At 42.0% G+C, this 14,765-nt stretch overlaps 1 protein-coding gene across 2 annotated transcripts in view; it reads left to right on the forward strand.

Moving 5' to 3' along the window:
* The window catches only part of DMD (dystrophin), a 2,147,259-nt gene that overhangs the window by 416,218 nt on the left and 1,716,276 nt on the right, over window positions 1-14,765 (forward strand). For both annotated transcript variants that reach the window (XM_081564318.1, XM_081564319.1), the window contains exon 6: window positions 6,984-7,156. In XM_081564318.1, coding sequence (XP_081420444.1) covers window positions 6,984-7,156 — 173 coding nt within the window. The remainder of the gene's footprint in view (window positions 1-6,983; window positions 7,157-14,765) is intronic.

Consider the following 14,765-nt stretch of genomic DNA (forward strand, 5'->3'; position numbering starts at 1 on the left):
CACTTCATAGTTTGATTTGGAAACTGTATTTTTTTTCCATAACCACCTCAGCAAGGGTCTTCTTTTTTAAAACATTTTATTTTATTTTTAATTGGAGGATAATTGCTTTACAATATTGTGATGGTTTCCGCCATACACTAACATGAATCAGCCATACGTATTCCTATCTCCCTCACCTCCCTCCCCATCCCACAACTGTAGGTTGAGGTCACAAAACCCTGGCTTTGGGTTCCCAACACAGGGTCTTCTGAATGCCTATATTTACTGGTTTTCTGCAAAACAGATCACAAGTCATTTGGTTTAGTGAAGATTATGTAATATTTTATTCAGACTGATACGAGCTTAAGTTTTAACTTCCCCATTTACCATCTTAGTGACATTGGATACAATGTCATCCATTTCTGGACCAAAATTCCCTTACTATCAAAAGTAAAAAAAAAATAATGACCATATACATTTCTTATCAGGATTAAATGAGAGAATTCCATAAAGCACTCAGTACAGTGTAGTATTTTCATGAGAGGCGTATCTTGCCAATAATGCATTATTTCTTACTCATATTTTAAAAAATGGAGAATAATTGAGATGCTGGCTCTTTTTAGTAGTGGAGATTATTATTATTTTTTATAAAACAGCTTTTTCTGAGATCAAAGGTATGTATCATAAATATACCTTTTCTATGTGTAAAATTCAAAGTATACCAACTTGGTTTAGTTGTGTTGCCCAGTGCTTCTCAAACTATTTTGACCCAATCTGTCAAAGATTTTAGAATAGTTACAGAATAGTACAGTCATCACAAGAATCTAATTTTGGCACATTTCCACGGTTCTGAAAAGAAATCTCATGTCCATGTTACCATCACTCCTCTTTCCCAGCCCAACCCTAGGAACCATTCATCTATTTTCTGTCTCTATATGTGTGCTTTTTTGGACATTTCATACCCAATGCACTCATACAATATGTATTCTTTTATATCTGGCTTCTTTCACTGAGCATAATCTTTGAGGCCCATTCCTATTGTAGCAGGTACCACTACTTCTTTAATAAGGTTGACTTTCATCTTGAATTGTAGATTGGTCCTGCTCAGAGTCAGGCAGCATGTAGACCAGAGGTATACCTCTTCAACTCAGCACCCATATTGTTCTCCCAATTGACTTGCATATCTTTTTATTCTCAACACTCTGAACTGGCTTAGTCCTATTTTATAGCAATATGGAGAGAGAGAGAGAGCGAGCAAGCATAGCAGCTCACAGCAGAGAGTGGCTCAAAAGAGCCCAAGGTTCCCAATTCGGGGCCTTTTTCATGTAGTGATTGTGTCAAATAGAACCAGCCAGGCAGCATAGGACCCTCCACCAAACTGGTTTCCTTCTGTTGCTCAGTACTTCTCAAACTGAGGAACCATCCCGACAACCCCCTGCACCCACCCCGCCCCGCTTTTCCATTGTATGTAAATTACAACGAAATTGCAGCATTACGAAAATGAAATAAAAAGACACAGAGGACCCAAGCTTCTTTTTTTATCACCAAACTCAACAGACATAAATAGGACGCTATAAAATTGCTTCAGATGTTTCTAATGGACTATCAACAGTTTTTTTTATCTTATAGCCCAATAAAAAGTTGTTCATGGAGAGACCCCAGTGTGCAGAAAATACTTTGATGGTGGTCATGACAAAGCCAGTAGGAGGACTTAAGCTTGCTCAGAGCCCCCAAAGGTTATTTTAACTGTATCCCTCACTCAAACTGTCTCTCGTAGTATCTAACCTTTCTTATTTCCTCAAAAGCCTTTCCAATTTTTATCACAACTCACTGTAGGATAGTTTCAAAACTCCCGTCTGATCTTTTCTTCCTTTGCCTGTGAGTGTGCTCATTTTTATTTTGTTTTATTTTTGTTTAAATTAGCACGGGGAAGGACTTTCACATGAGAAGTAGAGAAGGAATGCTTTTACAGTCTTTCCTGGTCTGAGACTTCTCTTACAGTCTTCTCTTTTCCCTGTATGTTCTTGCATCACCATTTCTATTTGACGTAGACTCTTTGCAGCCTCTGCCTCCTTCCCTCTCTTCTATCACACTGGCTAGTTCTCCTAAAACTTCTAAAACACTGTTTAAGAGTTACCCCCACTCAGTACTCCTCATCATAACCCAGTGAATCACAAAAGATATTTTCACCAAGAGTGCATATTTGCCTTCCTGTTAAATAGTCAAAGAAGCCCTTGAATCTCAGTCAAGATTAAAAGACATTCTGGACAACCTAATATACTTTCCAGGCCTATCAGGTTAAGAAGGACATGAAGTGATGGGAAGATGTTAATCTTTGGTTCCAGTGTCAGATACTTTGTTATTACTAGTACTGCAGTGGCCTTCTCTCTGAACTTGCAGGAACTCTGGGATGTCAACCCCATTTTCTCTGTCACTGGATTTCCAATTTCTACTTCAGTGAAATCATTAGCTGGAACAATAATGCCTGTATTGTGGAGCAAGCAACTTTGAGCAAAATTGTGAAGTAGAAAATATGTGTCAGGTGTCCCTTTCTTACATCTTTTAAAAGTACAAACTATCTTTTTTTGTGGGGGAGGGGAGTTCAACTCTGTTCTGGGAACCAGCTGGGGATAAAAACACATCCTGCTAATGAAGGCGAATCCAGCCCCTGTACCCCAACACACAATTAATTCTCAGAGACAGAGCTTTGGCTGAAGTAGAAAAGAATAGCTTTATTGCTTTGCCAGGCAAAGGGGGCCACAGGAAGATTATGCCCTCAAAACTGTGTGACCACACCTGGTGGGTGCTGCAGTGAGGAGTTTTAGAGTAATGGTTCAAAGAAAAGGGTGTGATCAGCTGATGGATTTTTTTCTGATTGGTTGGAGGGAAGGTAAGTGGGAATCAGCATCATGAACCTTCTGGTTCCAGCCAGTCTGGGGTCTACAGTGGTTGTGGGCAACTTCCAATCATTACCTGTTAATTTCTTCCACCTGGTAGGGGTTTCAGTCTCTGCAGAACAGTTCAAAGGTATTGTTATGTGTATCTCTTGAGGGAGAACTAGGACCTTGCTCCCAAGGCTGCACTATTGTTTTCCTGACTGCTCCTCCCTGTCTCTGTATCCCCTTACTTCCCTAATTAGCAGCTGTTTGAACCTGCTGGTTGGAACTCAGGGAAGGCCTTGGAGGCTGAAGGAAGCCTATTTCCTGTAATTAAGAAATGGAGGGACACAGGAAGGCTTTTATGTCCAGGAGTCCCACAGGGTTCCTGCTCAGTATCAGGTTGAGCCACTAAATTGAGCCGGTATCAGGTCGGCCCTCCAGGAGAAGGCAATGGCACCCCACTCCAGTACTCTTGCATGGAAAATCCCATGGGTGGAGGAGCCTGGTGGGCTGCAGTCCATGTGGTTGCTAAGAGTCGGACACGACTGACTGACTTCACTTTCACTTTTCACTTTCATGCATTGGAGAAGGAAATGGCAACCCACTCCAGTGTTCTTCCCTGGAGAATCCCAGGGACGGGGGAGCCTGGTGGGCTGCCATCTCTGGGGTTGCACAGAATCGGACACGACTGAAGTGACTTAGCAGCAGCAGCAGCAGGTTGGCCCCCACCTTTGCTGGCTGCCTACAAAGAAATACCCAGTTGCAGGGCTCTTTCATACCAGAATGTTTGTATTATCTTATATGGGCAAGAGAAAGATCGATCTTGTGCTGCTGAAAGCCCTTTCGGTAACCTCCTGCCTACCTAGTGCCTTCTGGGCAAAACATGCCTTAATCTGGTCTTCTGCAGGTCTTTCACACACTGTCATCCATTCTTTGTCTTAAGAGAAAACTACTCTTTCCTCTCTTCAGTCATGCCCCTCTGCTGTAACTCCTTTTAGTCACAGGATGGATTCTGGGACACAGACTCTGAGATTACAGGCAGGATGTTAATGGATACACACCCAAGAGCCTTCTTGAACTCTGTGTAGAGCTGGGGGCTAGAATGAGCCTTCAGAGTTGTCCTGAGTACGGCTGTCATGGTTGAGTCTTTATACACTTTCCCTTCATCAGTCAATAGGTGGGCTGCCCTAGCAGGGGTGTGACCTTAGGTGACATGCCTCAGCAACTCAAGTAGTGCCTGAGGTAACTTCTGCTCATGACAGTTGGAGAAACAACCCTCTTCCTTAAAGGAGAATCCTGGTGGTACATCTCCATGTCTATCCCACCTTCTTTGCCCCAGTAACTCCTGGTCATTTTTTTAAAATGTGTGCTCAAAGACATTTCTTTTTTTTTTTTTTTTCTTTTAAAAATAGCTGTATACACCCCCCCCACACACACATATACTGTTATTTAAACTGTAATTGTTTCTAAGATGCAATGAGCTCTGAGGGTGGGGGATTTTTTATTTTTTTGCTTCAAAACTCACCTTAGGAGTAGCTCAGTGTCTGTCTGACTGTGTGTGTGTGCTTAGTTGCTCAGTCGTTTCCGACACTTTGTGACCATGTGGACTGGGGCCCGCCAGGTTCCTCTGTCCATGGGATTATCCCTGCAAGAATACTGGAGTGAGTTGCCATTTCCTCCTCCAGGGGATCTTGGCAATCCAGGGATCGAACCCACGTCTCCTGCATTACAGGCAGATTCTTTACCCAATGAACCACCGGGGAAACCTTATCTGACTGAGGTTGATCCTTAATACAGATTTCTTGGGAACGGTCTTTTATGTAGGAATATAAGAACTGTTACCTCACATTGCCCTTCATAATTCTTTTTTCTCAGCAACATTTGCACCCAGGTAGAAGGAACAGCAATGAGGCTGAGGCTGATAAGCTGAATTAGTGACATAACGATGCTAAAGGAGCTTTCGATTGAATACTCTGTCGTCCTTTAACATTATGTGCATAGAGGGCAGTCTGACCAAGCATTTCACAAATGAATCCCATTCATCATGGGAGGGCTGCCTGATCAGTGTGAATCCATCACAGCCCCCTGAGCCAGTACATGCTATCCTGACCCTGGTTCAGCATGGATTCATCCGAAGGTCTCTGTACATGGAGGCTGCGTATTTTATAACTTTAGAATATGATGAGGAAAATGACATATCTTACATAACTATTTGACCTATTTATTCACTAAGTAATTGGCTAAATAAGCAGGTCAGGAAGGAATTAAGAAAACTGGATAATCCACCCCTACATAATAGATTTAGCTATCAAGGGATGGTGACAAATGTATGCATAGATTTTACATCTTCACATCATTACCACATTTACAAAACATCCTTTTCAAGTATTTAAAAGTTCGATTTAATAGTCTATCCTAAAATTTGCTTTGAATCTTTCATAAAAGGATGCCTAACACTGGAGATGTTAAAATATGTATCTTCCCCAAAGGCATTTGTTAACTTCTGCGTGGATGAAGAAGCAAAATAAAATGTCATATTTAGAATACACAATAAATATTCATCACCTGATCAAATGTTGGTAGTCTATGGCCCTTACACTTGCTGAAAGAGAAGCCCTTGGTGGTAAAACAAATCACATTTATGTATATGCTTCCTTTAAGTATGTGATAAGGGGCCTGGCTTATATTAAAGAAGTAGCCTGGTAATTATTCCTTTACCAGAATATGTAGATGGTCTGTCCGATAATGAGGTGTCAACTGCATCCTGGAAACCTAGAAAATGGATTTCTGCCTCAGCTGAGTTAGAAGAATGACAGTTGGAAATTCAATCACCTGCCGAATGGCATTTGCACCTGCGCAGAGCCAAGGAGACAATCAAACGGGCAGAAACCAGTTCATAAAACCTAATCTGGTCTTTCCCTCCTCCTCCTGCAGTTTTGGTTTCTGCTCCCTTGCAGGGAGCCGGGTAGGAGGGGCCCAACCAAAGGCACCACGTGACCTCCAAACCCCTCCCAGGACCCAGGGGTCCCGGCCGCATTCCCTTCTCTGCTCGCTGGGAGGCCGCCAGCTAGTGGCAGAGTCGCTTCTCTCCCGCAGCCTCCGCCTTCCTCCCCGGGCTCTTGCTGGGGTCCCTGCCGGCCCTAGATTTTCTCCTCGCTGCTGCCAGGTTGATGAACAAGTGGCAGGGCTGGTGCAGGCCCCTTGTTGGACTTCCTAGGAGACATCACAGCGGCCCTCATCTCCTTCGCCATCTCCATCACACCTGTTGCCAAGTAACTGGGATGGGGCTGCCTAAGTGGCCCCGGTGTTGGGTTTTCTTGGCCATCATGCTGTTTGCTCTTGACTTCGACCTCATCTTTTGCAACATGGCCGAATTTCTCAAACCAGGGGACGCTGCAGAGATGACCACAGCTGACAAGGCAGAAGTTGAGAATTCTGACAGTGACACTGGAGGTCGTCCGGGGACTGTGTGTTGGGAAGGAGGCTATGACTTCTCAGAGGGGCAGTGGGAGTTGCTGATGGAGCCGGCCTCCTGACCGCCCTGGGGGGATGCTCCTGAGCCCAGCACACAAGACGGCATCCTTTGGTTTAGCACCATCTAACCTCTCTGCGCCTGTGAGCATCTTGAGTGTTCTACCACGTATCTCCATGTCTGTTTCACTGTCCTGAAGCCCTTTCACTTCCCTGCCCAAAACAAGCACAAAGGGACTCGTTACCCACCCTTTGTGGGAAGGATTTCATGCTGCAGGCAGAGGGGCAAGTAAGGCAGAAACCAACCCAGGGCCAACCTGCCGGGCCCCACTCATTTTTGTCTGCAGTTTGTGCTCTGGTTCACGCCAGACACTGTTCACTTCCAGAAAGATCTTTCAAGATTCTTTTGTTCAAGGAGCACCAGCTCCCTATGCATTCTCAAGGCAGGGAGAAAACTGACCTTTGTCCTGTCTTCTAGGAGTGGGTAAATCTGGGTGCCCGTAACTGGCCACGCCTTTCTTGAATGAATCCCATTTAATCATGGGAGGGTCTCCTGATCAGTGCAAATCCATGACCACTGGTGAGCTAGTTGGGTTTAAGTTTGTGTGCTTCTTGTTCATGCATCTTCTCATGAAAATGTCTTTCCACACGTAGGTCAAAAATGTAATGAAAAATATCATGGCTGGATTGCAACAAACCAACAGTGAGAAGATACTCCTGAGCTGGGTCCGACAATCAACTCGTAATTATCCACAGGTTAATGTCATTAACTTCACCACCAGCTGGTCTGACGGTTTGGCTTTGAACGCGCTCATCCACAGTCATAGGTAAGGAGATTTTTGAGACACTGAATAATTTTTTGTATTAATTTAGAGACTGATGTATTTTTGTCCAGGCTGGTTCCAGATCATTTTCCACAATGGAACATATTTATATGTTGACCATATTGATCTAACCATCCATTGGGATGCCCTGAATAAGAATATCCTGCTTTTTAAGTGATATATCACTTAGTTGTTGAAATATTAAAACAATCAGAGCATGAATGTGATTATGATGGGGGAGGGGATCAGCACCTTTGAAAATGAGACTCTGCCAGAAAATCAAGGTTACATTCTAACTTTGCCAAGAATAGAGTTGGTCTTTCTGTACAAATAATGTGTTAATATGAGCCTCAACTCTAGCATTAAAAATAGTTGCTGATCTTACGTGAGTGGCTGTAGTACAATTAATTACCATCATCAGGTTAATAATGTGAAAAAGAAACATTTCTCTTGTCAGATACACACTTAGATAGCAAAAACTATAAGGCCCTGCATGTGTGTGTGTTTATTTATAGATATAATATATATAATATACATTTTGGGGTTAAAAGAGGTTCTGAGCATCTTAGCAACCAAGGCAAAGAGCAGACCACAATTAATTCTGTGACTCAGTGCTCAGAATAACAAAAGAAACAACTGCTCTGTAACATCAAAGCAATTCCTATAAAGCATCAGAGAGAGTTGTTCTGTCGGTCTTCATAAGAGGAACTCAGTGTGACATAGTGAACCAAATGTCGTTAACTATATTCACATGATTATATTTTCTAAGATAACAAAATAGTTGTTTGCTTTTTCTTGTATTAAGGAGATCAGTAAGTGAATTAATAACAGTTCAAGAAAAAGCAAAACAACATGGTAAATACATGCATTATATATAACGAATGCATTCATATACATTCTATGTATAATACATTATCTGTAAGGAACATCTGCTTTGGTTTTCTTATTACCCGTTTCTTTTACCCAGCCCAATCCCCAGGGTCAAATGCTTGCCTTATTAACTGTGTTTGAAATGCCACTGGTCTGCATCTTCCCTGATTTTCAATGCAGTTTATCTTCTCTCACTTTGATCTTACTCTTCTCGATGGGTCTACTCTACCATTTTCCTGTGCCAATCTTGCTTCTAGAAATGTCTAGAATATAAATTTTCTTTCTGGTTTACCAGTCCGGGAGCAAATACTCTCTAAATAAGCATCTTTGTCAGGTGTCTTGCTCCAGCTGAGTTTAATTAACCCCATCCAGACTGAGTTTCCAGTTGAATGACTCAGCAACGTGATTTTGGAAAGGAGGCAGGCTCACTCTCAGTCGGCATGTTAAACAACGTTAAAACATTGTTTTCCCCCACGTGTAACACGAAGAAAAATATTCCATAGCTTCAATAAAGCCAGATGAGAGGGGATAGAGACGTTCATTCTGCATTATAAGGCAGTGTTCATTCATGCAGCCACATGCTTCACGGTAAGGGCCAGAACATATTGATCTTGCTGTTCATGTACACATTTGCAGATGAACAGAAATATTGAGGATCAGGTTATGTGGTCCTTGTTGGCTTGTTAACGTTTTCTTTTCAAGTGGATGACTTCAGTCCTGCCAGCAAGTTCACAGACTACATTTGTTAATATTTTATTTCATGATTTCTGAATATAGTTCTAAGTAATGCAGTAAACATATCTAGGTTTCCCTCTCTGTCCCTGACCTACTCTTTGCCTCTCCAAATATCTCCATTGATATATTCTTCTGTCATATTGAATGAATCATCAGTAACTCCTTTTTTATACATAGCATGGTTACTTCTCAAGAGGTTTCTCAAAGTTGCTAATACTCTTTCATGAATCATCTTTGTGTTCTTTTTGTTTCTGACAGATGTTCATATTGTTTATCTAAAGAGAAAGAAAATGGTTGAACTTTTTGTTTCAGGATGATTGTCATTGGAAGACAGGAATGTCATGAGATGTCCCGATTTCAATAATTGAGAGATTATGTAGAACAAAGGTGTGAACTTGATAAAGAGCATAGGAATTGACAAAGCCTTGCCAAAGATCAGGCTGTTAGTGGTTTTATTTTTCTTTAAGGCTAAATTTTCTCTTAATATGTAAGGAATTAGAAGTATTAAAAGATAGAGTTCACTACAGTGCAGTTACAAGAAAGCCAGATTCTACTTCTGTGGGGAAAACAACCAAATGATAATTAGCTCAGCTGGTAAAGAATCCACATGCAAAGCAGGAGACCCCGGTTTTATTCCTGGGTTGGGAAGATCCACTGGAGAAGGGATAGGCTACCCACTCCATTATTCTTGGGCTTCCCTGGTGGCTCAGATGGTAAAGGATCTGCCTGCAATGCTGGAGACCTGGGTTTGATCCCCAGAAATGTTGGGAAGGTCCCCTGGAGAAGGGAACAGCTACCCACTCCAGTATTCTTGCCTGGGGAATTCTAGGGACAGAGGAGGCTGATAGGCTACAGTCCATGGGGTCATAAATAGACACACCTGAGCGACTTTCACAAGACATAAGACATGCTGAAAATATGCAAATAAATTGCACTAAGTAAACAGTTGCAACAAAATTTTCTTTCTAATTCTTAGTTTATTCCCATAGAAGTAACATAGCACATGATTTAAAAACAAAGTCAGACATTAGAGAGGGAGGAAAAGGACAGAAATAAAATATATCTTCCTGACCCCAGTCCTACTCCATCACACTCTACTTGCTAGTAGTTACTGTTGGCAACTTCTTTTATTCTCTCTGATGGTTTTCATAATTATAAATATTTTATTTCTTGATTAATACATTTCTGATAGTAGATGGATTTATTCCTTAATGTGAAGCCCACACATCTTACATCTCATCCCCATCTGTTTCTTGATTTCATTACTATGTTATAATCATTTTATTCTTACTGTTGTTGCCTGTGTGACTTTAAATGACAGTTGTATACCTATTTGCATCAAGTTTAGACAAGGTCTCTTCACCACCTGAAAAGATGGGAAATTATCATCCGTATATATACTTCCTCTTCTTCTCTCCACCTGCTTTTCTGTTGTTATTATTCTTGAATCAACGGTATTGTAAATTTATATCTCTTCTATAAGTTTAGGTGTTCTTGGCTTGAATCTATAAATTCAAAGTGTTTTACTGTTATTTTATAAATATAATTAAGCTTAAAACAAAGTAATAGAAGTTAGTGTTTTGAAGCAATTATTCCTGTGTAGGCACTGTTCTATGGACAATGGCCCATCTGTTTCTCATGACATACTATCATTGTCCCCATTTCACAAATTGGGAAACTGAGGCACATAGAGGTTATGTGATTTATCTAAGACCATTTGACTGTGTCACCCAAAATAGAAAGATAAAAGGAGGCAATCTCAAATGAACAGAAATTGATTTTATTCAGGAATAACAGAGGAATTACAATTTGGGAAACTTGCTATAGTGAGATACAGGTGAGTCTGTTGGGAGTTTGGGGCAGACTGTGTGTATGGGCAAGGATCGCAAAGAGGGAACAGTCCAGGTAGAGTGCAGGCAGTAAGTTCATTGCCTTAAGGATGGGAAGAGATTCTGAGTGGATATTCATTGGTTGGGAGATAAGGCTTGATTTCTGTAAAGCAGGCATTTATAGAAAAGTAGGCTCTCAATTCTTACATTACATTCTTCTTAAGGCACGTGTGTGCAATTCTCCATTTTGTATCCTCTGGTTTCACTTTTGATTGAAATATTTTCACAGCTAATATGTGGTAGAGCCCAGGTTATGGATTCATAGAGGACTCTACTAGGCTATGCTATCTCATTCAGTATGTAAGTTTTCCCAAAGGATTGGCGATCCTTGATTGCACATTCTTATTTATGAGTTATAGTCTAGGTTAGCATGGGGGAGTATGTGGCTTTCCTCTTCAGTTGGTTAGTTTTGCAATTCTTTATGCCTTTGAAAAATCAGTTATTTAAAGTGTTAATAAATGCTGTATTTTAATGATATAAAACATTTTATTAGATTGATTTTAATGCTAGAAGAGACCTCAAAGACCATTCGGTACATCATTGCCTTCTTTTTGAAATGAAAACACTGAAGCTCAAATAGATTACATGGCTCAGATAACTCCTCATCCAGGTGATAAGTTACCGGCTAGGGAGAAGGGGGAGAAGATGAAGGGAAAAGGGCTTAAATGTGGAAGTAATCCTTTTTTTTTTTTTTTTTTATTGTATTCATTTAACTGTGTTTACTGTGCTGTAGATGAGAAACTAGCTTCCCACACTCTCCCACCTATATTCTTTTCCACTTCCCTTGCTGAGAGAGGGAGATATGAAGATGAGGCAGAGGTTGCATAGTGAAATTAAAACTTTCTCCAAGTAGTCTAGGATTTAGTTTTCGTTTCATACAGTCACATGACTAGAGACAGCTCTGTGTGTGTGTATATATGTATGTGTGTATACACATTTTAGGTTCTAAAAGGTTGTTGGTCATTTTAGGTAATCTGGAGTGTATAGAGGAGATTAGATTTACTAAGAAGTGCACAAAAGCCTGGTGAATTAAACAGGGTAGGAGCAAGAAGAGAAAAAGAAATCAGAGTCAGAGGAGAGATAAAGTTGTATATTTATTTTGAATTCTGCTTTTAGAAAATAACAGCTAAGCCTTTCCTTGTAGCATCCTCTCTGCGGAGCATGAGTTCTTAAGCAGGAGTCCGTTGACAGACCCCAAAGTCTTAAAATTCTTTGTAATTCTATCTAGAGACTGTCACACAAACAAAAGTAAGTCAGAAAGAGAAAAGTAAATGTCATATATTAATGCATAGATGTGGAATTAGAAAAAGTTTGTACAGATGATATTCTTTGCAAAGCAGAAATAGAGACACAGACATAGAGAACAAACATGTGGATACCAAGGGGGGACAAAGGGGTGTTGGCATGAATTGGGAGATTGAAATTGACATATATACACTATGTCTAGTCACTATGTATGAAATAGACAGCTAGTTGGAAGCTGTCGTATAGCATAAGGAACTCTACTCAGTGCTCTGTGGTGACCTAAATAGGAAGGAAATCCAAAAAGGAGGGTGTACATGTATATGTGTGGCTGATTCACTTTGCTGTACAGCAGAAACTAACACAACATTGTAAACCAACTACACTAAAATAAAAATTAAAAAAAAAAAGATATGGATAGGTATTTTGTCTAGGTAGAGGCGGCCCTTTGGGTGAGAGCCCTTGGTCCAGAGGGCCCGGTGCCTGGGCCATGTTCTGCGAGAAAGCCATGGAGCTGGTCCAGGAGCTGCACTGTGCAGCCGAGGGAAGGCTGCCTGCTTTCAACGTGAGGGCGGGGTCCTCCCCAGGGCGCTTCTCTGGGGCTGCACAACCCTGAGCGGGATGGCAGATGTGCCTGTGGTTCCCCTCCGTCGTTGTGGGAAGGTTGTGGGCAGGTCGGTTTTGGTGGCTTCCCGCGAGCCCGGGGGTTGCCGCCACTCGCCTTGCTCCCCGTCGCCGCCGCCCGGCGTCCTCCTAGCTGCTGTGCTCGCGGGCTGGGCGGTGGGCGTCTCGCTCCTGTGAGGCGCAGAGAGCCCGGGAGACGGGGTGCTAGAGCTCAGGTGTGAGTTACACCGGGGAGGTGTGGACTGGGGTAGCCCCAGCGTTAGGGCCGCGCCCTGAGGGCTGCAGTGAGCGTAGCCCCACCGGGCAGTCGGCCATGCAAACACCCTCCCCTTCCCGCCGGGGAAGGGCTGGCAGTAAGGGGGCTCCGGGCCGGGAGGTTTGCTCGTCACTACAAGGCATTTCAGAGGAGCGACGGGATTACTCTGTGTTTTGATAGCTGTGACAGCACTTTGGTGGAGAAGGAAATGGCAACCCACTCCATTATTCTTGCCTGGAGAATCCCAGGGACGGCGGAGCCTGGTGGGCTGCCGTCTATGGGGTCGCACAGAGTCGGACACGACTGAAGCGACTCAGCAGCAGCAGCAGCAGAAGTTTTATAGAACTCATCGGATTCTCAAAGGTATCTGTGATCCAGGAAAGGTGATGAAGCACTTAACAATTGGTTTCCAATGTTGTTGGGATAAACTGTAATTCCTTGCCATCCAAGGCCTTTTGCAAACTCACCCCAATCCCCACTCCTAACCCTATCTCCCACTACTTGATACCGGAAATCTCCCAATGGAGCCAGGACTGTGAGGGCTTGAGTGACTGTCATCTTCTGCTCTTTCCTCCCCTAAGAGCTTTCATTCTCTAATAGCCACACAATTTAAAATTCTATTCTCAAGCACTTTTCTTAAGTCTAAACCCAAACCACCATTTAAGACTCCCTTAAGCCTACATAAAGAAAAAAATATAAAAAATATAAAGAAAAAAACTTTATATTTTCCTTCAGATTTTAGAAAACCTTATATATTATTATCTGTATTTATCACACTTAAAATGTACTTAATTTATGATGTACACATATTTTCCTCAATATGTGTAAAATCATTATAGATAAGAACTGCCTCTTACATGACTGGGTATTTCTCTGTTATCAAGGAAAATGATAATCATATAGTATATTCTCAACCATTCTCTGGTGAAGTCAATAAATACTTATTGAGCCCCTCCTGTGTGTCAGGCTGGATTTCTTGAAGTGGACACACCTGGCAGAAATTATTCTACATTCAAGTGCAGAAGATAGATAAATAAGATTAATTAAATGTACAATATGTTGAGTGCTAAGGCGAAAAATATAAAGCCACTAAGAGGAATAGGAAATGCTTCAATGTCTGCTTGTTTTGGGGGTGGTGGCAATTTGAGATGGGAGAAGGTCAGGAAGAACTCATCAGTGTGACTTTTGAGTAAGACCCTAAGGAAGTGGAGGAGTGAGCCATGTCAATGTCCAGGGGAAGAGAATTCCAGGCCTAGGGAACAGCAAGTGCCCATGCAGGAAATGATCTAGCCTGTCTGAGGAATATGAAGAGGGAGGCAAGAAATAAAATCAGAGAGTTAATGGGGAGCCAGACCATGTAGGGTCTTGTAGGTCACAGTTAAATCAATGAATTTTACTCCCCCGATAGGAGGAATCTGAGAAGGTTATGATGAAACATTTTAGCAGATCACTGCAACAACTCTGCTGAGAATAGATTAACAAGGGTGAGAGGGAAGAGGGAAGCAGTTAGAAAGCTAATGGAGTGATCTGTGCAGGCTAAGAGCGGGGTTGGATTACCATACTAGCAGTGAGGATAGTGTGAAGTGGCCAAATGCTGGATATATTTCCAACTAACTGTTCGGTGAGGGTGAAAGAGTCATTAAAGTTGACCCCAAGGTTTCTCTACTGAGCACCACAAGTTTGACCTTGTTATTGATTCTTGAGGAAGGGAAAACTATAAGACAAGTAGGTGAGGTGGGGTAGTGCTGTGGGGATGAATATCAGAAGGTCACTTTTGGACACTTGAGTCTTGCCATGACTCTCAGTAGAGATACTGAGTAAGCAGATGGATCTAGAGTCTGAAGTTCAGGCAAGAGGTCTGGGCAGGGCTTATAGAATTAGAAGATATCAACAAATGGCTGGTCTTTAAATCCATGAGATTGGATGAGATGAATGCATTTTTGTTTCTTGTTTCTTCTGAATCTTCTATTATAATTGTGCCTGGCTTGAATGAGAA

Source organism: Giraffa tippelskirchi, chromosome X (assembly GCF_054371585.1).
Source record: "Giraffa tippelskirchi isolate mGirTip1 chromosome X, T2T-mGirTip1v1.2.pri, whole genome shotgun sequence".
NCBI lineage: Eukaryota > Metazoa > Chordata > Mammalia > Artiodactyla > Giraffidae > Giraffa > Giraffa tippelskirchi.